Below are 26,432 nucleotides of genomic sequence, written 5' to 3'. Positions count from 1 at the left end.
TCGGGAGCCAGCGGCCGCACAGCCCGACCCCGCCCCGCGGCGCGGAAACTTCCACACGGCGGCGGCGGCGGCGGCGGCCGGTCTCTGCGCACGCGCAGCGCGACCGGGCGGCTGCCGGGGACCCCGGTCCCAGCGCGCATGTCTCCACGCCTCGGCCTGCGCGCCGCGGCGGGAGGTGGGGCCGGCGGAGGCTGCCGGGGCGCGGAAGGGCGGCGCAGCGGCCTCCTCGCTTGTCCCTCGCCCCGCCGCAGCCCAGTCTGGTCTAGAAGGACCTACGCCGCCGTCGCCGCCCCTCCCGCCCCTCCCAGGCGCGTCTCCTTCCGACGCGGCGCCCTCCCCGCCGCACGGGGAGCGGCCCAGTGCGCAGGCGCGGTAACCAAGGCGGCGGTGTCTAGTGAGGATTTGAAATCGGCCGCGCGTGCGCACTGACGCCCGGGCCCCGGCGAGGGAGGCCGCGCTTCCTCCCCGCCCCGCTCCCTCCCCGCCCCTCATTGGAGCGGAGGCGGCGGCGCCCCCTCCTTCCCCCGCGCCCTGTCGCCGCCGAGAGTGTCTTTTCGCCGCCGCCGCCGCCGCTGCAGGAGCACGGAGCGAGCGGCGCGAGCGTGACCGAGGGCCCGGCGCACGGGGCGGCCCTCCCGCGGGTCCCGGGCCGCGCGGCGCCTGGGCCCGCCCCCTCGGCCCGGCCGCCCGCCCCTCTCCGATGGCCTCTCCCCCCGGCCCGAGTGGAACGCCGCCGCCGCCGCCGCCGCCGCCGCGGCCCCCGCGCCCGCCCCGCGCCGCCTGAAGGCCGCCCGCCAGGCCCGCCCGCCCGCCCGCCGCCGCCGCCGCCGCCGCGGCCTGCCCGGGCCCGCCCCGACCCGACCCGCCCCGACCCGACCCGACGGGAGCGCCGCCGCCGCCGCCGCCGCCGCCGCCCCGCCGCCCCCCGGCCCGAGCCGCGGCCACTGCCCCGCGCGCCGTGTGCCCGTGCGTCCGTCCGTCCGTCCGTCCGTGCGCCGCGCGGCGGGGGCTCGGGGCGCGGCGGGGGCGGGGCCGCGGCGGGGCGGGCGGGCGCGCGGGCCCGCGGGGCGGCGCGTGGATGGATCCGCGCGTGGCCTGGATCCAGCCCGAGCAGAAGGGGCCGGCCAATGCCCTGTGGATGCAGATCTGGGAGACGTCGCAGGGCGTGGGCCGCGGCGGCTCGGGCTTCGCGTCCTACTTCTGCCTCAACTCGCCCGCGCTGGACACGGCGGCCGCGGCGGGGGCGGGGGCGGGGGCGGCGGCGGGGCTGGGCGGCGGCGGCGGCGGCGGGGGCCTGGCTGGGCCCGCGCTCCCCGCCGCGTCGCCCCCGCCGCCCGCGCCCGGCCCCGCCGCGCTGCCCCCCGCGCTGCTGACGGCGCTCGGGCCCGCGGCCGAGGGCGCCCGGCGCCTGCACAAGTCGCCGTCGCTGTCGTCGTCGTCGTCGTCCTCGTCCAACGCCGAGTCGGGCACCGAGAGCCCCGGCTGCTCGTCGTCGTCCTCCAGCAGCGCCTCGCTCGGCCGGGCGGGCGGCGGCGGCGGCGGCGGGGGCGGGGGCGGCGGGGGCGGCCGCGGCGGCGCCTTCTTCCACTTCGCCGACGGCCCCCCGAGCGCCCCCGGCGCGGCCAACGGGCACCCCGGGCCCCGCGGCCCCGCGCCCGCCGGCTCCCCGCCGCAGCACCAGTTCCACCCGGGCCGCCGGAAACGCGAGAACAAGGCCAGCACCTACGGCCTCAACTACCTGCTGTCGGGCAGCCGCGCGGCCGCGCTGAGCGGAGGGGGCGGCCCCGGGCCCCAGGCGCCGCGGCCCGGCACGCCGTGGAAGAGCCGCGCCTACAGCCCGGGCATCCAGGGGTGAGTGGGGGCCCCGCCGGGAGGCTGCGCGCCGGGAGCCGGAAGGTGGCCGAATCGTTGACTCGTGCTCTCCGAGAGCGCCTTTCGGGAAAGGATTCCTGGTGCTTTTTCTTGGGTTTGGTTTTTTTGGGTTTTGGTGTTTGTTGGTTTGTTTGTTTTTCCGGTACTGATACAATGTAACCAACAGGGAGTTTAGAAGTAATTTTTTTTATTTTTTTATTTTTTTGGATGACGGCTTGTGCGTTGGCATTTAGTTTTAGGCAGAAATTTACGTAAAAAGCATCTTTTGCAGTCTTTGAAAAAAGCGTTAAATAGCACCCGGAAGGAAATAAAAACGTTTGCAGCACGTATTCTTCGGAAGATGCCACCCATGTTCTAAATCTTTGCATCTCAGTTTACAGGGGTTTACAAATCCGATTTAGCTTTAGTGCAATTACAAATGACAAGGACGGTTTGAGAAAGAAAACCAAAAACCTCAGGCTGGGGGGGGGGGGGGGGCCCGGAGTGTGAGTTGAGGCAGTTCCAGGTGAGGCTGCGCAGGTGGGAATGCCACTTACCGAGCCCTTTTGCTGCCCTTTTCTCAGCACCTGCACACAAAGCACTTGTACATAGGTTTTGTGTATTTCGAGACTGAAATCATGAACTTTCATCGCAAGTTGCATGCTCTTTGAAGAACTATGTAAGGATTTTCCAGGATTTTTTAGGGTTTTTACAAATACTAAGTTCTATAAATCTGGCAATTGCTACATATTGAAGTTACTTCTTAAAGTAACTTTGTTTTCTTCTAAAACGTTCATTCAAGTTGGAAGATACTTAAGTTGGTACTATTTTAAAGCATGTGAGATATACCCTCAGAGCTCATGTCCTACAATTTGTTTCACCTGGTTTGAGTTAGAAGTGTTACTTTCTCTAAGTTCCCTGAAGCCCCCAGCTTGCATTTCAGTCCCAAGTGGGAGCCATTCTCCTCCCGCCTCTCTCTCTCTCCAGTCCTTACTTGTCAAACTGTCCAAGAAGAGGTGTTGGGGGAACTGATTCCTTGATGTATAGCATTCATACCTGAGTTCCTTGGTTTGGTGGTGGTTGGGGGGTGGTGGTGCAGGTTTCCAGCTGATCATGCCACCAGAACTGACTGTGTCTTGGCACTAGGAAAAGAAGACATGTGGTCTTCACTTGAAGAGCATTTCGGGGGTCCAGACAGTTCCAAGTCTTGTTTCTTCCATGAGCTACTAGGCAGTGGCAGCATCATGCCCTTCCACAAAAAATTCAGGCCCTGGAAGAAGCTGTTTCCTTGCCCCTGGGCTTCTAGTAAGCTTCAATATGTACGTGGCTGTTGCTCTTCTTTTCTCTTCTCTTCTCTTCTCTTCTCTTCTCTTCTCTTCTCTTCTCTTCTCTTCTCTTCTCTTCTCTTCTCTTCTCTTCTCTTCTCTTTTTTTTAGTAGAGAAAACACGAGTGGCCGGGCTGGGGTAAGGCAGAGGGGGAGAGAGAGAGAAGCAGCCTCCTGGGGCTTGATCCCAGCACCCTAGGATCTTGACCTGAGCCCAAGGCAGAAGCTTAACTGAATGAACCACCCAGGAGCCCCTGTTGTTTTTATTAGTAAACAAGCCCACCATGTACCACTTTCTTTGCTAGGATCTGAGGCACTGGTTGGCCTGGAAGAGGCGAGTTTCTTGATCCTGACTCTGAACCCTGCCCCTGTCCAGCACACACTAGCACGGTCTGTCCTGTGCAGGTGTGCCGACCTTCGCTCCTCCTTGTCTGTCTTTCATCAGATCCTCTGTACCTTCTCTTTATCCTCGTGCAGGTTTGTCCCCTCTGGTGGAGATTGCTCCAGTGGCCAGAGGTGGTCATCTTACACGCACTGTTGCTGGTCTCTGGGCCTCTCCCAGAACTAGCTGCCAGTGGCATGTTATGGCATGAAAGAGGGCCAGTGAGATAATCTCTTCCATCAGGTTTGGTTAGGTCCGACCCATTTAGAACCCTGTGATGGCACCCCGTGTCCTCTTGAGGTTAAAGACTAAAGCCTGAGACTCTTAGCCTACCTCTAGGGCGCAACTGCCTGGGGGTCTGCTGAGGGGTCCTACCCCGTCAACCCCTGCTGGCCTGTTAGAACTCTGCTCAGAGGCCACGAGGAGGGTTGCAGAGTAGGTTCTGAAGCAGTGGAGGTCCACATTTTAACTTACCTAAGTAGGGGCCCTGCAGTAATGCTCTTGGTATTAATGTTCCTTTTTTCTCCCTCTTTTGCTGCCCACCCTTCTTTCCTGTGTCTGTGGGTGCTGTGTACCGCTCCGGGTCTAGCCACTTATTGCCATCTCCGCCTAGAGGAGGAGCCTGCTAGGATTGCCTGCCGTGTGTCTAGGAGGGTGGGGTGCCTCCTATTGGTTTGCTACTCTGAATGCTACTAGCAGGCCACCGTTTCAGGAGGGACAGAGCAGAGGAATAGTAAGGCAGAGCAGAACTTGAGCAGTTGAGCTGTGTCTGTAGTCAGAGGTGGGAGATGGTTCTCATGATCTTTCCATCGAAGTTCGCTGGGCTTATTATGGCAGCTCATTTTTTGGTATCAAGAAATAGCTTTGTCTAGAACTTGCTCCTGGCCACCAGCTTACTCAGAGTGATGGGAAGACCACCACCGAGTGTCTGTAGTTTAGAAGGGGAAAGAACTGTGATGAGAGAGCCCTTAGCCTGGGCAGGAGAAAGGAAGCTTGTTGATGAGCAGCTGCGCAGATTTACCGTGCAGTCCCAGGACAGGCCATTCTGGAAGGACCGTGTCTGCTGTCCTCAAGAAAGGATAAGCAGTTCCCTGATGCTGTGGGAGGTTGAGTAGCATCAGCCAAAGCCAGTTGGGCATTTGCGTGGTACCCCGTGTAGCAACCTGCAGTGTTTGTTCTTTTCTGGGGTGGAGGACTCTGCCCTTAGAAACGTGACCAGTGGTGTGGCTTCAGGAGGCTGCCAGCCATCTCATCCTTGGCTGAGGTGAACGAAAAACAAGTGGAGGAGAGCAGGGATCAGGATGGGAACCCTCAAAGCAGTGAAGGTGAAGTGCTTGCTTTGGAGCCGCTCTAGTGCTGGTTCTATATTTTGGTTGGACACTCAAACTTTTGTTTTGGGAGCCGTGTGAAATGTGCTCTGTACCTGGGCTTAGAGACTTAGAGACGCGGGCAGGTGCAGACTGGCTCCTGGGCCCTGTGCGTCCCAACCTCTGGCCCCTGATGCTTTCACAGGCCCTCAACTCCACCACCCTGGCCCAGCAGAGTGCTGTTACTCTGTCCTGGTCAGTCCTGGCAGCTTCAGAAACCTCAGCTTCAAGGCAGAAGTCCCAGGTGAGGAAGGGTGGGAGACTGGATCCAGCTACATTGCTGCATCCTTACTAGTGCCCCGTAGAGCCCCGGGAAGAGCATAGTGAGAGAGAGGAGGCCCCCGTGGCCCTGGCCAGGTATCCGAGTGGGCTTTGGCCTTCTGCGGGTTGTCCTCCGGAATGCTGATAGCGTGTAGCAGTCTTGCAGCATCCTTTCTGCAGGTGCCTCAACAGTGTTTTAATTTTTGACATCATTGTACCCTCAAAGAAAATTCAGTTCTTCCTCTGGTGAGAAATGGACATGTGTCTTTCACAGGATGTGGTTAGCCACACCCCTCAGGACCCTAGGTGGTCTTACCCCATGTGGGTGTGTTCTCTTCACTCTGTTCCAAGAGTCGGAGCCTGGAGGAGGAGTGTCCAAGAACACCACCCCCCCTCCCCTCAACCCCACCCCCCCATGCTTCCAGCCTGACTTGGCCCTTCCTCAAGTACTGTGCCTATGCCTCCCTTCCCCAGCACGTCCTCGTGGGGACCCAGTGGGAGGGCGCAGGTGAAAGCCCGGCAGGGCTCGTGGCAGACTACAGCATCGTCACTCCTGTACAGGCCTCGCTGTGTCTCCCACCTCTGCCTGTAAACATCGTGGGACACACAGGAGAGGTTATTGCGAGACCTGCCTCGTGAGGTAGTGGTGGCACACACAGGGAGTTGATTTCTCAGTGTGCGTCATTTGCGACCCCACGGGCGTGAGATTGTGGATGGAAACAGCAATGACCACACCGTGCACACGTTAGCTGCTGCACTGACCCCATGAAATTAGCTCCTATTTGGAGGTTCCTCCCCCCCTTAATAATAACATTGCTTGTTTCTGCCCAGTCTACCACGGCCTGTCACTGCCAGGTGAAATTGAAAATCTAGTGCAGGATGCTGGTCATGACGAAGTTGGGGAAGGTTGCGCCTAGTCACAGATAAACGTGACCAGGGGCACAGTTAGGACTGCTGACGGGTAAATATGACCAGGGGCACAGTTAGAGCTGCTGACACACTGAAAAGGGGTTGCTGCAGAAGAGGAGGGCAGGATAGATGCTCTGGAACAGGATTGGAATGTTAAACAGGCTGGAGGGGATCCTTGGGGAAAATAGAGACCTCAAATGTTTTTTTTGCAGAAAATGGCCTTGTTAACGCTCATGCTGTGGAAGTCAGAGTAGGGTGGAGTGGACCACATCTTGTTGCTGGGGGCTTGTGATGGAGAAGCAGTAAGCAGGGCTGTTTGCTTCTTAGAAATTGTGATCGAGTGCTGTTGAAAATAATCTTTAAGTGAATGTTTTAAAGTATCAATTTTTCATAACTTTAAGATTTGTTTTTCAGGGTAAAGCCTCAGACTTTAAGGTCACTATTTAATACAGAATTTTTGTCTCCCATTGTCAGTGGAGTCCTGTACCTGCGATGGGAGGAGGCATGATAGTTACCCCAGGAAAATGAGGACTTTTTGTGTGTTAGGGTAGGTCGGTATCGTTTAGGATCTGCTTTTTTAGTTATGGCATGAAAGAGGGCTGTAAACAAAACAAAACAAAACAAATAGCACACTGTGATGTTGAAGTTGAGAAACCTGCACAAGAACACAGCCGGACAGGTGAGGGGTCACGGTGTCATGCTCACTGGATCCCGAGGAGATTCCTGTTGGCCGTGGCTCTGGAGAGGCCGCTCAGAAGGCTCTGGTCTTATAAGGCTGCCGAGGGTGTGTGGCACCAGAGTAAAGGCGTAAAGGCAGGTGGGTGATCTTGGTGATTAAGACGGTTGCCCAAATCGCTTCTCGGCCTTTTGGCTAAGACGGTTGCCCAAGACACTTGCTCTCCACCCCCACCCCGTGCCAGTACGTGTCCCAGGTGAGGTGGTCAGGGGTGTATCTTTCTACAGTGTGGGACTTGCACTGCAAATTAAATGTCTTTCTCTGAGATTTCTGTCCTGCAATGGTAGTTTGTTGCTGTGTGACAAATGAGCACAAACTTAACGGTTTAAACCAGTACTCATTTACTCTTTTGTGAACTCTGCGTATCAGAAGCTGGGATAGCTGGTTGGCTTCCTGCTCAGGCTCTCACCAGGCTGCAGGCAAGGTGTTGGCTGCTGTGTTCTGGGCTGGAGCTCAGGGTCCTCCTGCAAACTATTCCTGTTGGCAGAATTCAGTTCCTTGCTGTTGTAGGACTTAGGTCCCTGATTCTTTGCTAGCTGCCAGCGGGGGGCCTGTCTCAGTTCCCTAGAGCCATCTCTGCCTTCGTTGACTTGTGGTCCCTCCATCTTCACACTAGTAACAGGGCTTTGAATCTCTCTGACCGTGTCCCTGCCAGCTGGAGGAAGCCCTCTGCTTTCAGGGCTTATGTATTCGCCTACCCAGGTCATTGTCTCTCTTAAGGGCATGCTATAGTACAGCATGATGACAGGAGTGATGATGATTTTGTCCTGGCCACAGGTTCTGGGGATTGGAGTGTGGAATATCTTCTGGAGGCTTCCTGCCTCGCATGGAGGTGTGCTCCTGTAGGTAATGAGGAGGATGTGGTTTTCTTTTCCAGCAGTTCTCTCCTTTGACTGGACTCCAGCCCATCATGATGACTCTGGTATTGCTGGTCCTGTCCTCTGGTTTTGTCTTCACAGCTGAACTCCGGCAACCAGAGTGACTAGCTCCCAGTGCTTTTCTGTGCCTCTCATAGGTCATCTAAGAGTGGTTTACTTGAAAGCCATGTGAATGAAAACATGAGAATGATGGCGATCAAAGAGTCCCATTTGTGAGACACCCTGCATTGGCCAGCTTAGGAAAGCTGTCATTCTTGTGTGTTGGGCAGGTAGGCGGGGATGCCAGGTGATTCATTCCAGTAGCCTCTGGAATTTAGGTGTAAGTACATAGTAGTCTGTCTTGGTTTGCACAAAACCCCACCAGTTGTATGGCAGCCCAAGTTAGTGGGAGAGCCCTGTGCCTCCTGCGGGCAGAGCAAGAACACTGCTCCGCTGCTCTTCTCTGGTCCCTTCCTGTGGAGTGACTGCTGCTCTTACACAGGTGACAGCTGACCCTTGTTCGTTCTCTCGCATCCCCTTAGGGCGAAGGGGCTGTGTCTTTGCCTGTACCCAGTGCCAAGCACGAGCTGCTGCTAGCTACCTCTGAGTAAGCGAGGAAGCTTCTGATGAACAGTGAATGAGCAAGCGAAAGGGTCTGCTAGCTTACATGAACACGGGAGGGGTGGCCAAGCTTCATGGTTTAAGTCAAATGCTAGAGGTAACTTTTGTTGTTTGTTTTGGAATTTTTGAAGCCTTGATTGCCAACTCTGAAGTTAGTTAAAAGCAGAATTTAAAATTGATTGCGGTTTATCTGCTTGTTTCTCCCAAGGAGTGCGGTTAAACCAGTTTTATACCTTGCAATGCAGAACTCAAAAGCAGAAAGCTATCAAAAAATTCTGTATTTGAAGGACATCACCATTTAGATTTAGTTGGTTTCTCTGTTATTATGAAACTAATACCTATCCAGGCGAAGTTAGAAAACTCTGGAAAGTATGAAGATACGTTGCCTGTCCTTCAGCCACCTGGTGGGTGTCCTGTGATCGATCACGCTAGGGGAGGCCTGAGCTCCATTTGCCAGAGAAAAGGAGGAGGCACCCAAGCTCCCTCCAGACACACCAGGTGTCTGCACAGAGGTTTGTCTGTTTCCACACGGACAGACGGGGCAGACTCGGTGGGAGCGTCTCTGAGGTTCCCGTTGTCAGAGAATGTCTTTCATTGTCAGCAACATGCCTTTTTATTGTGGGTTTGTGCTCTTTTTTAATTCCCAGATCAGCTGCTCTGCAGAACCATTTAGGTCCTCCTGTGGTTTAAGATTGGAGTTAATTTCCTAAGTGATAACATGTGGATGTAGGTGGTTTCTGTCTTTCTATATTGGAGAGAGATTTCAGGTGATCATCATGTTTCTGGAATTCTGTGGATCTGAAGCAGTGGCTAGGATGCAGGAGTCAAAGGGAAATGAAAAATCAAATCATTTCATTTTTGCTTAGAGCTCTTTGGCTGGCATGTGTCTCCCACCGTTTGGGAGGCATGCCTGTGGCCTTGGGCCTCCGTTAGCCTGCATCCTGCACCCCTGGAGCCTCCTTCACAGGCCTGTTTTTCACTGGTTGCATCATGGGTTCTGACTTCTGAGGCTCAGCTTCTCCACCCATGAAGCTAAGTGTCCGTACGACATCCCCCCCGGTAGGACAGGCTACATAAAGGAGACTAGGAAGTGCCGTGCCGTGTGAATTGTCACGTGGAGGTTTGAGAAGGCCACTCCTTTTCTTCCTCTTTCTCCTCTCTTCTCTGAGGAAATTGAAACCAAAAATTAGGCGGGGCTCATTGCCAACTGGACAGATAAAAGCTTTTTGCTCTGAGTTTGAAAATACAACTTTCCCTCTCAGGCTAGAGCTTTTCTCTGAGAAACTGTTAAAGCCTAAAGTTCCAAGTCTTAAGGGACCAATGCGATGTTGTGAGGATACTTCTCCCTTTGAGTCAAGGCATCCTTTTCTGATTTTGAAAATCTAACCAGTGCCCACATAATGTGTTCTGTAGGTTTTAAATACATATCTTTCCAGAGCTTCTTAGGCCCTGCTGTCATATTTCATCAGGTGTGTCAGCATGTGTGACTTGTTGAAAGTTGAGGATTTTTTTTGTTGTTGTTGTTCTGTGCACTTAGTAGGAGTGGATGTTATTTCTCTGAGCCCTTTGCAGCTTCTAACTTCTGTGTACAGCAAAGAAAACAAAAGTAAGGGACAGGGCACTGCAGAGCTAGAGCACGCTGTCTAGCGGCTTGCTCTGTGAAGGTTGAAGAGCTCTGGTTTTGTGCGGTCCAGTACAGAGGCCACTAGGATATGTGGCCATTGAGCACCTGTCATGTGACTAATGCAACTGTGGAATTGAATTTTAATTGCATTTAATTTTAATGAAAACTTAAATAAATAAATAAATAATAAATAAATAAAACTTAAATAGTTTGGACAGCACCAACCTAGAGTAACTTTAGACTATTTGAAACACAGTGTTTGATTCAGTAACTGCTGCCTAAATAAATCCAAATGGGAACAACAGCAAAAGCTGTAGTACTCAGCAAGCCACCACTGGAAAGCTCTAGAACTGGTGTTTCTGAGTTTCTGGCGTATATTCTTTTCAAAGGGCTGCTGTTTCAATAGCACAGGAAGCATAGTATCGGCTCATGGCGGAGGGCAACGCGGAACAAGCTCGGTACGGCTCAGAGCATCTAGTCCAGCCTGGAGGTGGTGGCCTGGCGCTCCTGCCTACAGTCTCTTGCCGACCGCTCTTCTCAGGCACACAGTGGCTGTCACAGCTCCCAGGGCAGGGGCTCTACAGGGCTCTGCTCTCTGCATCACTTTCCTCCCTGTGTTCTTAGAGCAGGCTCAGGAAATGGGTAGCACCATTCCCCTTCAGCAGATAGAAAACAGACGCCTAGCCAGGCTCACAGCCTTCCAGCGCTGATGTCTGGGAGCTCCAGGCAGTGTTCAGTGAAGGAGAACTCTTCAAGACGTGCGGGAGGGGGGTTAGCAACTCCCAGCTTCAGTGAGTCTATAGAGGGCCCTTTGCTTTTTTGTTTTTCTGAAGAGAGGTCATATTAGGGGAGAGGGAGCACTGAGGTTCTCCTGTAAGGACTTGGACGGTCAAATGACGAAGATGCTGGAGGTGGGGTCGGAGGAGTTTTATGCCAGTCCTGCTGCCATAGTATGCTGAAACTCCTGCTTTCTGCAGACACTCCAGGACTGGCCTGGGAGGTGAGGTGGTCCTGAAGGGAGCAGGACTCCTCCTATCTGGATTTTTTTCTTACAAGTTGTTATCTAGGAAAAATGGAGTATTTGATGAGTTGCTATTGTAACTGAAGACTACGGAGAGATGAAAGCCGGACTAGTAAGCATTTGTTGACTGCCTCCCCCCATTTCTTCTTGTCAGTAGCTCGTTTTAAAGAGAGAGTAAGCTTTTGTAGATAGAACATCTTGCCCAAGGTGCAACCAGAAGATAGGAGAACTGTAGCTTCCCAGCAGGACCAGACACCAGCTTCCCTGCTGGACCAGACAGCCTGTGCCACCGCTGACTCCCCACGATGGGAACAGGTGTGCCTGAATCCAGAGCAAGAATCAGGAACATGGTGAACTGGCAGAGATGGGAGCCATGGTGCAACGCAGTATTTTGCTATAGACATCTCTGAATTTAAGCAAAGAAATTTTAAAAATTGAAGGACAACTCTGAAGAGATAGCCAGCATATAAAAGAGGATACCTTAGGTGGCCTGTGAAATGCGGAGATCCTAAAGTATTGTGATAAGTTATCTTGTGGAAGGAAATTGATGATGAATCAGTCTAGAGAGAATGTGGCTCCATCAGACACTGACTCACGGGAGACTGATGTACAGTCCTACGTGCAAGCATGATGTAAACAGAACATAGAACGGAGACCAAATCCCAAAGAATGGGAACCTGCAAGAATAGTCACAGGTTAAGGTTTGGAATGAACTGAAGCTTGCAAAATTGTTAAGAGTGAAAATGGCCTTATAGGAGTGCTTTTGGGGTAAGACTGTTGGAAGTAAGAAGTTTATGGTTGGGAAGATGGCCCCTTGTTCTCGGCACCTTCCTTTGCAGGTGGGTGCTTCAGCCTTCCTTTTTTCCTGTCAAGTGAGGGGTTTTCAGCACTTGTCACTGTCATCATCATCACTGGCCTGTTGAGCCCGCACCCCTGCATACAGCATCTTGGGCAGCCCTCCTGGTACGCGGGGGGTGGGGAGCATAGCACAGAGCAGAGTGGGCCCACTGGCTCACCCAGCTGGTGGGTGCAGTGCCGGTGTTGGATCTCAGGCAGTCTGATTCCACAGCACATTTTTTTTTTTTAAGATTTTATTTATTCATGAGAGGCAGAGGCAGAGACACAGGCAGAGACAGAAGCAGGCTCCATGCAGGGAGCCTGACGTGGAACTCGATCGTGGGTCCTCAGGATCACGCCCTGGGCTGAAGGCGGTGCTAAACCACTGAGCCACCCAGACTGCCCCACAGCACATCTTTTTAACCACTAGACATGTGGAGCAAAGAAGGGATTGTTCAAAGAGGTGTGGTAATAGGGAGAAAATAATTATATGAGTTCTCATCTCTGGGTAGAGGGACATGATCCTCTCAGGTTGCAGAGAGCATCGTGAAGTCATTGGGCTCTAAACAGTGCAGGTACCCCAAAATGGACATCTTTGTCCTGATCTCCCCAAGAAGAGTCTGGACTAGTTTCTCACAAACCAGGCATGAGGCCTGGTGCTTCACCGTGTGTTTCCAGAGTGACTTCTTTACGTGGTCAGTGATGCCACTACCGTGTGTGACACCGTGCATCTTATAGTTCTGTGTACTAATTGCTAAGAGTGCTTTCTGTGGATTTCTAAATCATTATTTTCATTAAATGGATTTGTGTGTGTGTGTGTGTGTGTGTGTGTGTTTGTTTAAAAAAAGAAAGCTTCAAAATCATGAGTCTACCACCCAGAGATCACCAAAGTGCTGTTAGGTGACTGTCGTTGTGGACCTCTCTCTAAGCCCATAGTGGATGGACACATGGATGAATCAGCAGGACTTCTTCTGTTACAATTCATGTTCTCTCTAAATACAGTTTGCTAAATTATTAATTTTGCTTGAAAGTGAAGGTAACATGGAACTTCCTAGATGGAAATACTAGTTTCTAGGAGGAATTGCTGAGACCAAGAATGGAAGAAAATGATGAAGGGCACCTGGGTGGGCCAGTCCATCAAGTGTCTGACTCTTGGTTTCAGCTCAGGTCATGATCTCAGGGTTGTGACATTGAGCATGGAGTCAGGCTGGGCTCTGGGGGGTGGAGTCAGCTTGAGACTCTCTCTCTCCCTCTTCCTCGGCCCCTCCCCCTCGGCTTGTGCTCTTGCTTGCTCTTTCTCTCTCTCAAGTGAATAAATTTTTAAAAAATTATTAAAAAAAAAAAAAAAAAGGCAGCCATCTGCAGGCCAGGAAGGGGGCTCTTGCCGGAACCTGACAGTGCCCAGGCCCTGATCTTGGACTTGCAGCGTCCAGAATTGTGAGAAATAAATGTCTGTTGTTTAAATTGCCTAGTCTGTGGTGTCCTGTTACAGTGGCCTGAGCGGACTAAAATAGCCTTTTACGTCCTGATTTGCGTTACATTATTTGTCACCATGAGTTAAGCGTTTATATTTTGTTCTGTAATTATAATTGCTGCCATTTATTGAGCCTTTCCGGAGTGCCAGGTCCTTTTCTGCATAATCTGTCGGGACTTATTAAATCTTGATGTCAGCACCCAGTGGGGCACCATCCGTATCCTGCTGGGTGTCTGACCCCGGGTGGCCTGGGCTCCTGGTGGCTCTGCAGTCCTGCCTGGACGCAGGAAACCAGTTTGCAGTTGATTAGTCTTGGTTTTGTCTTTACAGAGCCCTCATGCTCACCCCAGGCTCTTCTGGGATGCCATCAGATGTCTGGGTTCCCCGCATGGTCCCTGTTTCTGCTGGGCTTTGTTGAGGGGGCATCTTCCCTGCCAGAGCTCGCGGAGCCATCTCCTTGCCTTTGCGTGCTGCCGTGAGCCTTGCAGGGCGGCCTGTGTGCCACTCTGGCTGTGACCCCGGCCTCACTCCCCATCCGCTGGCCAGGGCGCCCGGGGCCTGAGCCTGGTGGAGCTCCTGGGGCCCTGCAGCCGCAGCCCGGGGCTTAGTCACCGGCTCTGCCCCTGGAGGCCTGTGTCAGTGTCTTCCTGCTGTGTGTGTTCGGTCAGGTTGTAAAGGGAGCTGATGGTGCTGCGCTCCCTGAGGCCCGCCCTGTGCCTAGTACCCGTCTCCCTGGCTGGGAATGTCGTCAGGAATCTGAGTCCCCCGTCGGTGAAGATGGTTCCCAGAGGTTAATTTCTCAGTTGCCTTTCCGAAGCCTTCCTCCTGTCCACGCTGGCCCTGGGAGCAGCGTCTGTCTCAGCATGGGCCCCTGATGTCACTCCTGCTCGGAGTGGAGCTGCACCCACAGGGCAGGCTGTGCCTTGGCTTTAGGGAGGCCGCCCCCCCCCCCCCGCCCCCAACCGCCCTGCCAACCCATTCTCAGTTGTCTCCCTGTTACTGGCAGCGTGTCTGTCCCTCCAGGGGGACCTCTTCCCCTCAGATGACCTGAATCCTTTTCTGTTTCCTCTGCATTCATCTTGTTGAGCTCGGCTCTTGTTGCTCCAGCGCGCGGGGCGTGTTCCTGTTCTGCTACTTGTCATGGGGGGAACCCCGATGTTAGTGACGTGTCCTGACTGAGGTTGCTTTTCTGTTGAATGAGGCCCCATAGCAGGTTTTTCCCGATTTCAGCTTTTGTGTTTCTTGCTGCTGGGTTTATTGTTTCTGTTGTGTACTGTTCCTTTTCTCTTTCTCTCTCTCTTTTTTTTTTTTTTTTTTTGCTGTGGTGTGTTCATGGGGTTGCTGCCAGGGCAGACCTCACAGGCTGCCTTTATGCTGATGTGGCATACGTGTGTTCCTGCTGTGCCCTTTCCACCTCGCTGGGAGATTTCAGCCTGGGCCGCGGGCTTGAAAGGCTGGCTGCATTCTGGGCTGGCCTCTCTGGGACCTGGCAGCCCCATGGGTGGAGAGTATGGGCTTGGGGCAGCTGGCAGGCACCTGTGTCAGGGCCCGAGTCTTTCTAAAGGGCCTTGGCTTTCTCAGGCCTCTTTGGTCCTCTTCTTCCTGGCCACTGGGCTTCTTCTGGAGCCCGACAGCCTTGTTTGAAGTTGGCCCAGGGTTGCTGCACCCCAGACCCAGGCACCCCTCTTCCCTGGGCCATTGGGCTTCCTCCCAGTACCTGAAGCCTCCCGAGCTCATCTTTGCTGTGGGGGCCTTGGGCTGCTTACCCTTTTGCCAGGATGCTGTCCCCCAACCCTTGCATGTCTGGCTGCTGCTTGCTCTTCCATCAAGGCTCCAGTACCAGCTCCTCACCACCCCAGCTGTAGATGGCTGTGGGTCACCATTTGAAGGCTGCATAGTGCACTCTACTTTTTTTGGTTATTATCTCCCCTCTCCATGCTGCCCTCGGCCCACTCCCAAACTCAGAGCAAGGGCCTTACTTACTTTGTTGTGCTCGCTACTCCGTAGCCAGTATCAGAATAGTGCTTGCTACATAGTAGGTCTACAGGAAATCACTGTAGAAAGATGAGTCACACCTGCTTTCTGCACTTTCATATTGACTTAAACCTTGGATCCGTTAAGTCCTTTCCCATTCTTATTCCAGTAGTGTTTTCCTTTCTCTTAAAACATTTCCCAGTCATCTTGGTGGGGCCTTGGGAGGTTGGTGAGTGCTGGCCCCCCTCCTGAGACTTTAAGAGGTTGCCACGTCTAGTTTGTGCCCAGGAGAATTGGTGCAGATGACTTGTTTCCTCCTTAAACTGGATGGAAACAATCCTGGCTGATTGAATGAAAAGTAAACACGTGATAGTTAAAAGTTATATTAGTTTTTTCTGACAGTGTAAATTGAATTTTACCTGTACAGATACTGGGTTCAGTGAAGTGAGGTCAGTTCATTGCAGTAGACTTCCCAGATGTTACTGCACTAGTGTGCGGGGCACTGGCTCCCGCTGTGTGCATGTCTGCGGGCCCCATGGAACTGGACATAGGCTCTTCCAGGTGCTCTTCGAGTCTTGGTGACATGGAAGGTGATTGTCATGTCTTCTGTCGGGGCGCTGGGATGCCTTGTCCCCTTAGGACGGCATCACCAGTAGTGAGACTGCTCGTGTCTGGCATCTGATATCTCTTGAGTGGTCAAGGCCAGGGAGGGAGCCCGTGGGAACGGAGCAGCTTAGGGAGGTGGAGGCAGAGTGTGGAGATTCCAGAAGCCTGCAGGAGGCAGACAGGGAGGGGCGGTTGGTGGGAAATGGAAGCTCCAGGGAGTGCTTTGAGCATCAGGAGCCAACAGTAGAGGTGCTGCCCTGCCTGAGCTCTCTATGCGAGACATGCGTCTCTGGAGGCGCTTTAACTGCTGAGCCTTCCATAAGGAGGGGTGATGATGGTGCTTCTCAGGATCATGCTCAGTGAAGTGTGTCGTGCAGTGCCTGGACAGAGCCAGCAGGTGGTAAATGTCAGCTAATAAGAAGAATATTGATATGATATGATCACCAACGAATGACAGGCTTTTTCCTGTAGAGTCTAAACGTAGCCTTCGAATCTTACTCAGCACAGCTCTTTGGCAGTGGTGCTGTGATGAGAGTGGGCCCCTAGAGAAGGCCTTAACAGGGAGCTAACGCTCTCCCTGGTGGGATGTAGCCAGAGAGAGTTGGGGTCCTTGAGAGAACACCCCCTTCCTCAGAGAAGTCTCCTCAGGCTCATTCTTCTGCATCTGCAGAGGATTTTCTGGGATTGTGGGGGTGGTGTTTTCAGGAGCCCTGTCTGTTGTGGGAGTGAATGCTGCAGTCTAGAGTAGCTTCCTGAACTGGTGGCTTGGGTGGCACTAGAACCAGAATTTTAGGGTTGAAGGGGCCTGTAGCTTGCTGGACCTCTATGCTGAGCCATCAGAGGGGTTCCCTGGCCTCTATGGTCCTGGCCTAGCTCACTTGTGGGCTGGGACGGAGCCAGGAGATGCCCCTGCTGGAGTGCCCCTAACATAGAAGCAGGAGACCAGAGACTTAACACAAGCAGAAATGTCTGTCCTGTGACCTTTGGAAGTAAAGTAGTATCAGTGAATGAAACCAAAGTGATTCCTTTTTTTTTTTTTTTTTTTTTTTTGGATGGGGGTGTTATGATTATAAAAGCAATAATATACTTATTGAAGAAATTTGGGAAATATGGAAGAGAAATTACCCATAATTTTCCTGCTAACACTTGAGCATATTTCTTTGTATGGTTTTTAATACTACTCTCAATACATTATACAGGTATCATTTTGTATTTATTTAAATCTAATTCAAGATAAAGTGGTTCCTTCAGTCATCAAATAGCTCTTTTAAACAATTAAAAATATTATACAAATGTACATGATCCTCTAAATAGAATTATTACATTTATGACTTTTTGCTCTTTATAAAGGGACCCACAGTGAATTTCTGCACATGTTTCTCTGTGCCAGGTCACCTGAGTGTGTGACTTCCTAGCTTTGTGGCTAAACACTCAAGTTCCAGAGCTACGCAGCTCTGGGTCTGAGTCTTGGCTGCATGATCTTGGGCTGGTTACCATCTGCCTAATGAATACTTAGCTTTTTCATCTGTAAAATGGAGACAGTAGCATTTGCATTGGAGACTATTTGGGGGGCTCTAATGAAAATGCCGGTAATGTGGCTGGTGCTGTGTAGTGTTCCAGAATACTAATGTTTTCAGACTCTTAAACACTAATCTTCCTTACAAGATTATCCCAGTTTGCCTTCCCATTGAGGGTAGGGATCTCTGGAAAGATGACAGATCATACAGCTATTTTAATTTCAAAAATGATGTAGCTACTTGAGCTAGCAAACAAGGCTCAGGCTCTGACTTTTCGACATGGCTGTGTGGTTCCCTCTGAACCACCTACAGGTGGCTGCAGTGGTTGGTAATTGTGCTGTGGCTGCCATGCATGGCTTGATGGTAGGTGGCCTGAGCCAGCACAGAAGAAAGCCAGCACCGTGAAGAGCCTTCTGGACCTCTCCTTGCACCCCAGCTGCTCTCCTGGCTGTGAGCTCCTCCATAGGCTTGAAGGTCCTGGATTGCACTGTGGTCTCTCTAGGGCACCAGTGTCAGGAGACTGAGTCCTTTGGTCATTTTTGCTGCATGATGGGTTGTGGACATGCTAAAAGCAGGTGGTTTTTCTCCAGCTGGTACCTGCGGCATGGGGTGGTTTTGGGGGTTATAATGCAAAAGTGTAGTACTACTAATTCTATCACTGGACTGTCTACTGACTCAGGTTGTGAAATGCTGGGTTAGCTTCATTCTGGTCTGTAGGAAGCTCTCAGGTGCCTCACTGGTTCTCTCTCTAGAAGCCATATCTGAATGTCCTTTCTTCTCTAGCAGTAGATTCATAAGAAATACATTAAGTATTTTTGTCATGGCTTAATGATAAGCTTTTGGTGTCTGAGTTCTTCCTGTTCTGAGGCGAAGACTCCTGTGGTTCTTTGGTCCCTGGGCCTTTGCTTGGCACTTACAGCATCCTTGGGTTTGCTTTGCTAAGGTAGAAGAGTATCATTTCCTTTGCTGGCCTTCAGTTTAGGTTCTGAAAGGCCCCAGACATCTATCTGAACCAGGGTTGAAAGTTACCCAGGAGGGGTTTTGGAGGGAAGGGGATGAAGAGCTCACTTTTACTGGGAGCTAAATGTGCATGGGCCAGAGTTATAGCATTGATGATTCCAAATGCAGAGCCTTTCTGACCTGGCTGTTTTGTGAATGCTAGATGATTTTAGCTTTTTCGATCTGGGTTGGCCCTGGGTCATAGCAGCTGTGCCTTCCCAGTCCATCTTGCCTACTCCTACCCCAAAGAGGTACCCTCCTCTTCCTATCTGTTGCTCTCAGTCCCCTCCCCTTGTGGCAGCTTCTCCCAAGGGCCTCACTCTTCCACTAACATTTTAAAAGCACTTGCAGGGGTAGCTTTGTTCAAAGCCTGCCTGGAGAAAGATGTGTACACAGGTAGGTCTCCGGAGTAGAGAGATGCTCAAGTGCAGGCCTTTACAAAGCAGCCTGATAGGGCAGCTGCCACATTAACAACATAAGTAGAGGAACGTTCTGGAAACAAACTGGGTTCTAATTGTAGTTTCAGGTGTTTTCATTCCATTTTTGAGCTTGTATTAAAAAAAAAAAAAAACTTTGAAGGCCTTCCTCAAGGTTTTCTGAGTAATTGGTGCGCAGATATTAATTGCCTTGTCACGTAATTAAAAATAAATAAAAATGATTTGTAATTAGTTCATTAACTGTATCAACACATGGGTAATTTAAAGAAGATCGTTCATGCCTGAAAATAGAAACAGCCATTCCCTCATGGATGTCTGCACTTGCCGCAGGCTCAGCAGTGGGTACTTCCTGATTAGGGTCTGTGCTGCGGGGTGGGCATTCAGGTCCTCACAGCTCCCGTGGCTAACTCTACTTGGTTTCACTAAGGCATTGTTTGGGGCAACAATCTAGACCATGAATGTTGTGGAGCCGAGGGGAAGGAGCTCCAGTTTCTGAGAAACCTGGCTTTTAATGCCTTGAAAGGCTTTAAGAAGAGTTGGGGGATCGGGGGAGATGGAATCGATTAACAGTCGAAGGTAGTTTCTGGTATTTTCTATTGTATTTTGCATTGTGATGGAAAGCTTGATTTTTCCCAGAGCGTGTGAATTGACCAGGTTCGTGGGGGGCGTTAGGAGTTAGCTGACAGCATGGACAGGGACCATGGGGACAGGGGAGCCCCGGGAGCCAGTGGTCAGGGTTTAAGGTCTCAGTGAGCTGGCAAAGGTCCAGCGTGGTGACCCTTCACAGCATGGCTTGTATTTAGAGGGTTCAGGGACCAAAAGCTGGAGGCCTTGCTGGAGGCCATGCAGGTGTTCATCTGCCTTCCCTGTTCCCCTAAAACAATGAAGACTAAAATCTGACCTCTGACCATGGTTTTCTGTAGAAGAAACGCTGGGATTTAAAATCGAGGGGAGCAGGCAAGCATCATTCACCTATAGGGAAAGGTGTGTTTCCTGTGCCCCCCCTTTCTTCCCATGGGGTTTTATTTAAAATACAGTACTTTGTCTTCACTTCAGGCATCTTTTTTACCTGCTGTAGCGTATCTTCCTGTCCTTGGTGGGAACAGAGAAGTCACCTTTGGGCCACTTGCAGGTTGTGCCAGGGCTGGGGTTCGAGGGTTAGGGGGCTGAACGCCCGAGTGCCCCCAGTGAGGGTGCAGAACCAGCCAGCCCTCCCTGGCTCCAATTCAAAGTTAGACAAAATTGAGAGCCATGTAACCCCACCAGCTCAGCTTCTGAAATCAAAAATCCCCCTCTTGCAATGGGTTGTCTGTGTTCATCAATAGCTCTATTAGCTGTGAAGTCAGATAGTTTGGTTTGCTAACTGAATAACATTTCACCTTTTAAATAGCCCATGGAGTTGGGTTTCATAAATATTTATGGCAACCATATACCAGGTGCTCATAAGAGAGACACTAAATCGTTGCTGACCGTCATCATTTGGTACTAAAAGCAGAAATTAATTTGGAATGTACTAAAAATTAAGCAGTCTTTACTCTTTGAATGGATTTGGAGTCTTATAAGAGAGCAACTGTAGATAAGATATGTCTTTTTCATTTTTCACAGAACTTTATTTTCTAGTACTTAGTTTAAAAGTGCATTGGAAAATCATGCTTCAGAAGTCTATGATTTTGTGATTAAAACTGAAATTTACGGGATCCCTGGGTGGCTCAGCAGTTTAGCGCCTGCCTTTGGCCCAGGGCAAGATTCTGGAGACTGGGGATCGAGTCCCATATCAGGCTCCTAGCATGGAGCCTGCGTCTCCCTCTGCCTGTGTCTCTGCCTCTCTCTGTGTGTCTTTCATGAATGAATAAATAAATAAAAATCTTTAAAAAAAAACCCTGAAATTTACTGAAAACTGTAATCTTACCATTGCCATCTTAAAATACCCAGAAAATTAATCCTTTAGGGCTCCGTTCACTGTGAGGTGTCAACTGAGATTCTTCCAGATGGAGTCTCAGGGTTGCCCCTGATCTGTACGGGCCGTCCCCTCGCTGGAGTGTCGGCATTCCGCTTCTCAGAGAAAGCCACCAGAGGTGTAGAGGTGTGCTGTATCTGCGCAGCCAGGGCCCGCAGCCCTCGCGTACACAGGGCAGCCGGCCTCCTTTCCCACTGCGCCTGCCCACATTGGTGACCCACTTAGCATGAGGCTGAAGCGCCACCACAAAGCAGCAGAAGTGCCTTCTCTGCCCGGGCCCCAAGCAGTGTGTGCACTTGGCTCCGCAGCTTAGTAGGAGGTTTGTGCAGTGCAGGGGTTCTAGAGTTTGTTTTCACAGCTCCCTCTAGCTGAGAGCAGCAGTGCAGGCCTCACATTGCCCTGGTTCTTGCTCTACTCTTGTTGCCTCCCCAAGATGCCCTGTGGTCAGCTTCTGAGGCCATATTTTGTTGAATCCAAGGTGCCATTGCATGCAAAGAGTTGAACCATTTGCAGTTGTTTTTGTGGGTCAGAAATACAAACTTCGTATAGACAACTTCCTGTAGAGATCAACTGACCTAAAAGGATGCACCATTGTGAAATGTGCACAAAGGAAGAAAAACGTTTAATTTTGAGCTGATCTGATGCCCAGCCATTGATTGAAAATTGCATTCCAGTTTCAGACATGTTAGAGTGTTGAGGGAGAAAGAGTGCCTTCTAGTGAAGATGAAAGAACAGTCTTTGCTCAATTCCATAATTACATCAGTTCCTTTTGGAAAATGCCCTAATCAGGCACTATTGTTACTAACATCTCGTTACGCTATTAAAGCATGGTTTTGTAAATGTAGCAGTGAGTATGTGTTTAAATTATATCAAGAACTAAAATGTTTAGCTTTGACAGACATGGCTCTTTTTTGTCCATATTTAGCTCCAGGGTTTTAAGATGTTTATTTTAGAGGATGTTGGAAAAGAGAGTTCCAGGACCTATTAGAAGGTGTTTTGTTTGTTTTAATTGAGGTAGAGTTGGCCAGCGGGTTACATTACTTTCAGGTGTACCGCATGCTGCTGGAGGAATTCCCTGCATCACCCCGTGCTCCTGGCAGATAACGTGTGACCACCATCTGTCCCCCATACAGCATTGTACAGTATCACGGATCGCCTTCCCTGTGTTGTACTTTTCATTTCTGTCACTTATTTTATACTTGGAAGTTTGTATCTTTAATGCCCTCACTTACTTGCTCAGTCCCCCTACTCCTCTCGCACCCATTTCTTCCGTGTGTTGATGAATCCGCTTCTGTTTTTTTGTTTGTTTGCTGTGTTTTAGATTCTACATATAAGTGAAATCATATGCTATTTGTCTTTAACTGTCTTGACTTCACATAATACACTTTAGGTCCAGCCATGCAGTTTCAAATGGCAAGTGTTCATTCTGTTCTGTGGCTGAGCAATCTTCCACTGTATAAGTGTGCCACATTGTTACCCACTCCTCTGTCATTGGACACTTGCGTTGCTTCCATGTATTGTCTGTACAGATGGCCAACAGACACGTGAAAAGATGCCCAGCATCAGGAAATGCAAACCAAAACCACGATGAGATGGAACCTCACACCAGTCAGAATGGGTAGTATCAGAAAGACAGGAAATAACAGGTGTTGGCAGGGATGTGCAGAAAAAACACTTGTGCACTATTGGCGGGAATGGGAATTGGTGCAGCCACTGGAAAACAGTATGGAGGTTCCTCAGAAAATTAAATACAGGGACGTCTGGGTAGGCTCAGCAGTTGGGTATCTGCCTTCCACTCAGGGCGTGATCCTGGGTCCTGGGATCAAGTCATACATCGGGCTCTTTGTGGTGAGCCTGCTTCTCCCTCTGCCTGTGTCTCTGCCTCTCTGCCTCTCTCTCTCTCATGAATAAATGAATAAAGTCTTTTAAAAAAAATTAAATACAGAACTATCATATGATCCAGTAATTTTACTGAGTATGTACCCAAATCAAACAAAAACAATATTTTGAAAAGATATGTACACCCTCTGTTTATTGCAGCATTATTTGCAATAGTGTGTTTTTATCAAGTTTGTCTCCTATTGGAAGGTGTGCAGGTGGTGGAGCTCTGCAAGTGAGCCTTATCCTTGCGGGGGGGTGGGGATGGAGGGCGCACTTCTGCTTTTGTGCACTGTTAGGCCTGCAGGGATGAGAAGAGGGAGGACCTGGGGGAGGAGACATAGCCCAGGCATCCAGTTCTGGAAAAGCTCGAGAAGTGTGCTCTGATGGGGCTGCCCCGTCTGCTTGCTGTTACGTTTTGCCTTAGGTGAGGTTAAGGAAGAAGCAGCCAGATGTACCGCTGGTCACATATGGCTCTTTGGATTTAAATTGAGTCAGATTAAAAATCCAGGTCCTCAGTTGCAGTAGCACATTTCAGGTGCTCAGTAGCCCCGTGGACAGAACATGTCCATCCCCTGGCAAGTTGTGTCAGCTGCACCCTGCTGCAGAGCACGTGGGTCTCCGCTCGTGTCCCCACAGTGGACTTGCTACCTGTGCTTGGGGCCTGCTGGTGATCCCAGACCCACATAAGCCAGCTCTGCTCTGGGAGCTTACTGCCCTGGCTAGGGTGGATGGGAAGAGACACCAGGGCTTTGGAAGCCTCACTGACTTGATACTTTTTTTTTTTTTTTAAGGAATCTATATTTATCATTAAAATTAGAAAATGTGTACAAGCAAAAGCAATATAAAGATCACAGTCTTGTCAAGTTGTCATCTAAAATGCAGTTGGCTTTTTCCTGTTTATTTTTTAAATTTATGTGATGAGCACATTCTTGTAAAAAACAAAAACACCTCAAGCAGTATAGAGGTTCTGAAGTAGAAAGTGGAGTGTTCTCACGCCAGCCCATCCTGGTGTCCAGGGCATGAAATACTGTAGGTGTTGGCATGTGGCCTTTTAGACCGCATGTATTTGGTGCATATATGGGCCAGACGTTCGTATGAAGTGGGCCCACATCTTTGTCTCTGTACCAGCCGTCTGTCCTGGGCATCTTCTCTTATCAGCTCACCACATCTTCTTGTCCTTAATGAGTGGACGGTGTCTCACGGGGGACCATGTCTTATGGCCAGCACTCCTGCGGTGAGCATGCACTGCAGATTCTCCTGTGTGTTTCAGGGTCTCCTATCACAGTTTCCCAGAAGTGATAAATTGTCAGCTTACCCCAGAGAATGCTGCTAGGGCCTGGGCCTTTCTTCAGAGTCCGATTTGTCCTTTTTCTGCCATGGGCAGTTGTCATTTGGTTTTTAATTTGTTTATCTTCAGCATGTGTTTTGGAAAGAAGTTCTGCATTCTTTGTGTTGTGATTGTCGTTTTATATTGAAGTCTAGAAAAGCCTCTTCCGAGTCCAAAATAGCATTTGATTCCCTGTGGGTTTTTCTTCTCTTTGATTTTTTTCACCTGAAAAATTCAACTCTGCATCTGAGTGATGTTTTCAAGTACAGAACAAGGTAGGAGTCTCACACTGTTGTCTTTAGGTTCCTATGTCAGGATTTGGTTTAGCTACAGAGAACAGAAGTAATGGAGTGTTGGTGGTCCAGTCTAGATAACTATTAGGTTATCCCTCTGTGTCGCCTTCCTTCCTTGCTCTACACCAGGGGCCTTTCCTGGATTCTGTGGGCCTCTCTTCCCTTAAGAAACCTGAGGAAGTCTCCTCAGCCTCTGCCAGGGCTCCCTGGCCACTTGAGGCTGTGGGAGGGGCCCCTCAGTATCCTGGTAGACAGCCAGCCAGTCTCTGCCATGTGAGGCTGTGTCCCAGGGCCTCCCATTAAATAATCAGTTTCCTGCCGGTTTTGAGATGCCACCTCTGTGATCTATCGTAGAGGAGAGTTTTCTGTGATGGTCACAGCATGGAAATTGTCATGGGAGATTTGGAGACTGACTGCTGGTGGGCTGACATTGAGCTCTATAAGGTAGCAACTAATTTTGGATATAAGGAGACTTCAGTGTGATTTTATGTAGACTTATCTGCTGTGAAATGCTGTTGAGGTTTTGATATGTGAGAAGAGTGCATGTTTATTTCTGAGCAGTAATGATTATCTGGACATAAATGATCATGGATGTACCTATGAACTGCTTTGGAGCATTGAATATGTGGGTGTACTCAGGATGGGAAGTCACAGACTCATAGAATGACCTGTGTTGTAGCTGATGCCTGCAGTTGGGCATGTGGTTAATAGCATTTGATTGTGAAAGTGCGTTGTCAAAAACATAAAATGCAGCTTCTTAAAGTGATGAGAACTATGTGTAATGTTAGTATCGAGTAAAGTAATGCAAATTAGCACTGCTTGGGATGTGAAGTGGTAATGTGTTTTAGGGAGAGCGTAGATCTTAAATGACAAGGTCATAAGCGAAATATTTTTTTAACCCAAACATGCTTTGGTTCATCCCATTCACACTGGTCACACGAGCAAGCATTGTTTTGGTGCCAGGATCAGGTGGTGAGCCGTGAGCCCCTCACCGTGCTGTGGGAAGGGCACAAGGAAGAGTGTGGGAGTGGCGTGGGGGGCAGGGGTGCCTCCCCGATCCAGCATGGTCTCTCTCAATTCCACTGTTCTTCCTGGGGTGGTCTGCCGCCCCAGACCCCATCCTTGGTGCTTCCTCACTTGGAGGGCTCCTTGAGGAGCCCACTGAGCAGGAGCAGGCAGCTGAGGGGCTCTTGGACTTTGCCCAGATGTCACGATGGTTAGACCTTGTGTCTTTCTGGGGCGATGGTGTCATCACACCATGGAGCCCCTGGTCTTGGGGCAGCTCCGGGACTCAGGCAGCGCCTCGCCTCGCCTTGCTCGCCTCACCTTGCTCGCCTCGAGGAAGAGCCAGCAGGGCTGCTTGTCCAGCCAGTGGTCTGGGAGTGCTCCTTCTAGTCCAGAAGGCAAAGCAAAAATACTCTTCCTGATACTCATTACAGCAGGTCACTTTTAGGCCTGATTGAATATACCTTTCAGATAGGTGTGTCATTAGCGTATCTGATTGGCTGGACGGGACCCTTGAAATCAGGAGGCCAGTGTGTTCTACTTGGCACCACTTCTGCTCTGGGAACGTGGGCGTGCCTCGACCTCATTACTAATCTCTTCTGAAATATGGGCAGGGGTGAGGTGATGTGATGCCTCTTGGCTTTGTCACTTGAGACCAATAGGTCCTGCTGAGACGTATTCCCTTCTGGTATGTGGGCTGTTTTGCTAACTATTGAGCTAACATTATTAGGTTATTATTGAGCAAATTTTATTTATCTTCTCTTTGTTTTACTAATCAAACTTATAGTGGAAACAAGTGAATTTGATTTGTTTTATTCCCAGGATTAGATTACTTGCCCCCCCTAGAATTCATCCTCCAGACTGACTGGAGATGACCATCTTTCCTTCCATGGAAGGAGTCTTCTGTGTAGATCCTTGGCTGGCCCTGAACCTGAACTCCACAAGCCCTGGCCCGCCCCAGGATGGGCTTTTTCACCCTGGGCAGGCAGATAGTGCGAGAGGTGGCTCCTGAGGCAAGGGGACGAGGCAGTTCTCCGAGCTCCCCTTCTGCTGGAAAGGCTACAGTTAGATGTCTGTTAGGAAAAGAGGGCCGCACACACTTGTGCCGCACCTGCATTGGCCCCTGGACCTCCTGGGGGGCTGGCGCCTTCAGGAGAGGACAGCTGGGTGG

General features: G+C 50.8%; 1 protein-coding gene across 2 annotated transcripts in view; it reads left to right on the top strand.

The window, feature by feature from the left end:
- Positions 1-1,050: 1,050 nt before the first annotated feature.
- TENT4A (terminal nucleotidyltransferase 4A) overlaps positions 1,051-26,432 on the top strand; it is a 43,689-nt gene continuing 18,307 nt past the window's right edge. The window contains exon 1 of one of the 2 annotated variants that reach the window (XM_072807370.1): positions 1,051-1,851. In XM_072807370.1, the coding sequence (XP_072663471.1) occupies positions 1,079-1,851 (773 nt within the window). In that variant the 5' untranslated portion in view covers positions 1,051-1,078. The remainder of the gene's footprint in view (positions 1,852-26,432) is intronic. The other variant, XM_072807369.1, reaches the window with a different exon arrangement.

Source organism: Canis lupus, chromosome 31 (genome assembly GCF_048164855.1).
Source record: "Canis lupus baileyi chromosome 31, mCanLup2.hap1, whole genome shotgun sequence".
Lineage (NCBI taxonomy): Eukaryota > Metazoa > Chordata > Mammalia > Carnivora > Canidae > Canis > Canis lupus.
Note: the sequence above shows the minus strand (reverse complement) of the source record. Positions and strands in the feature narration are given on the sequence as shown.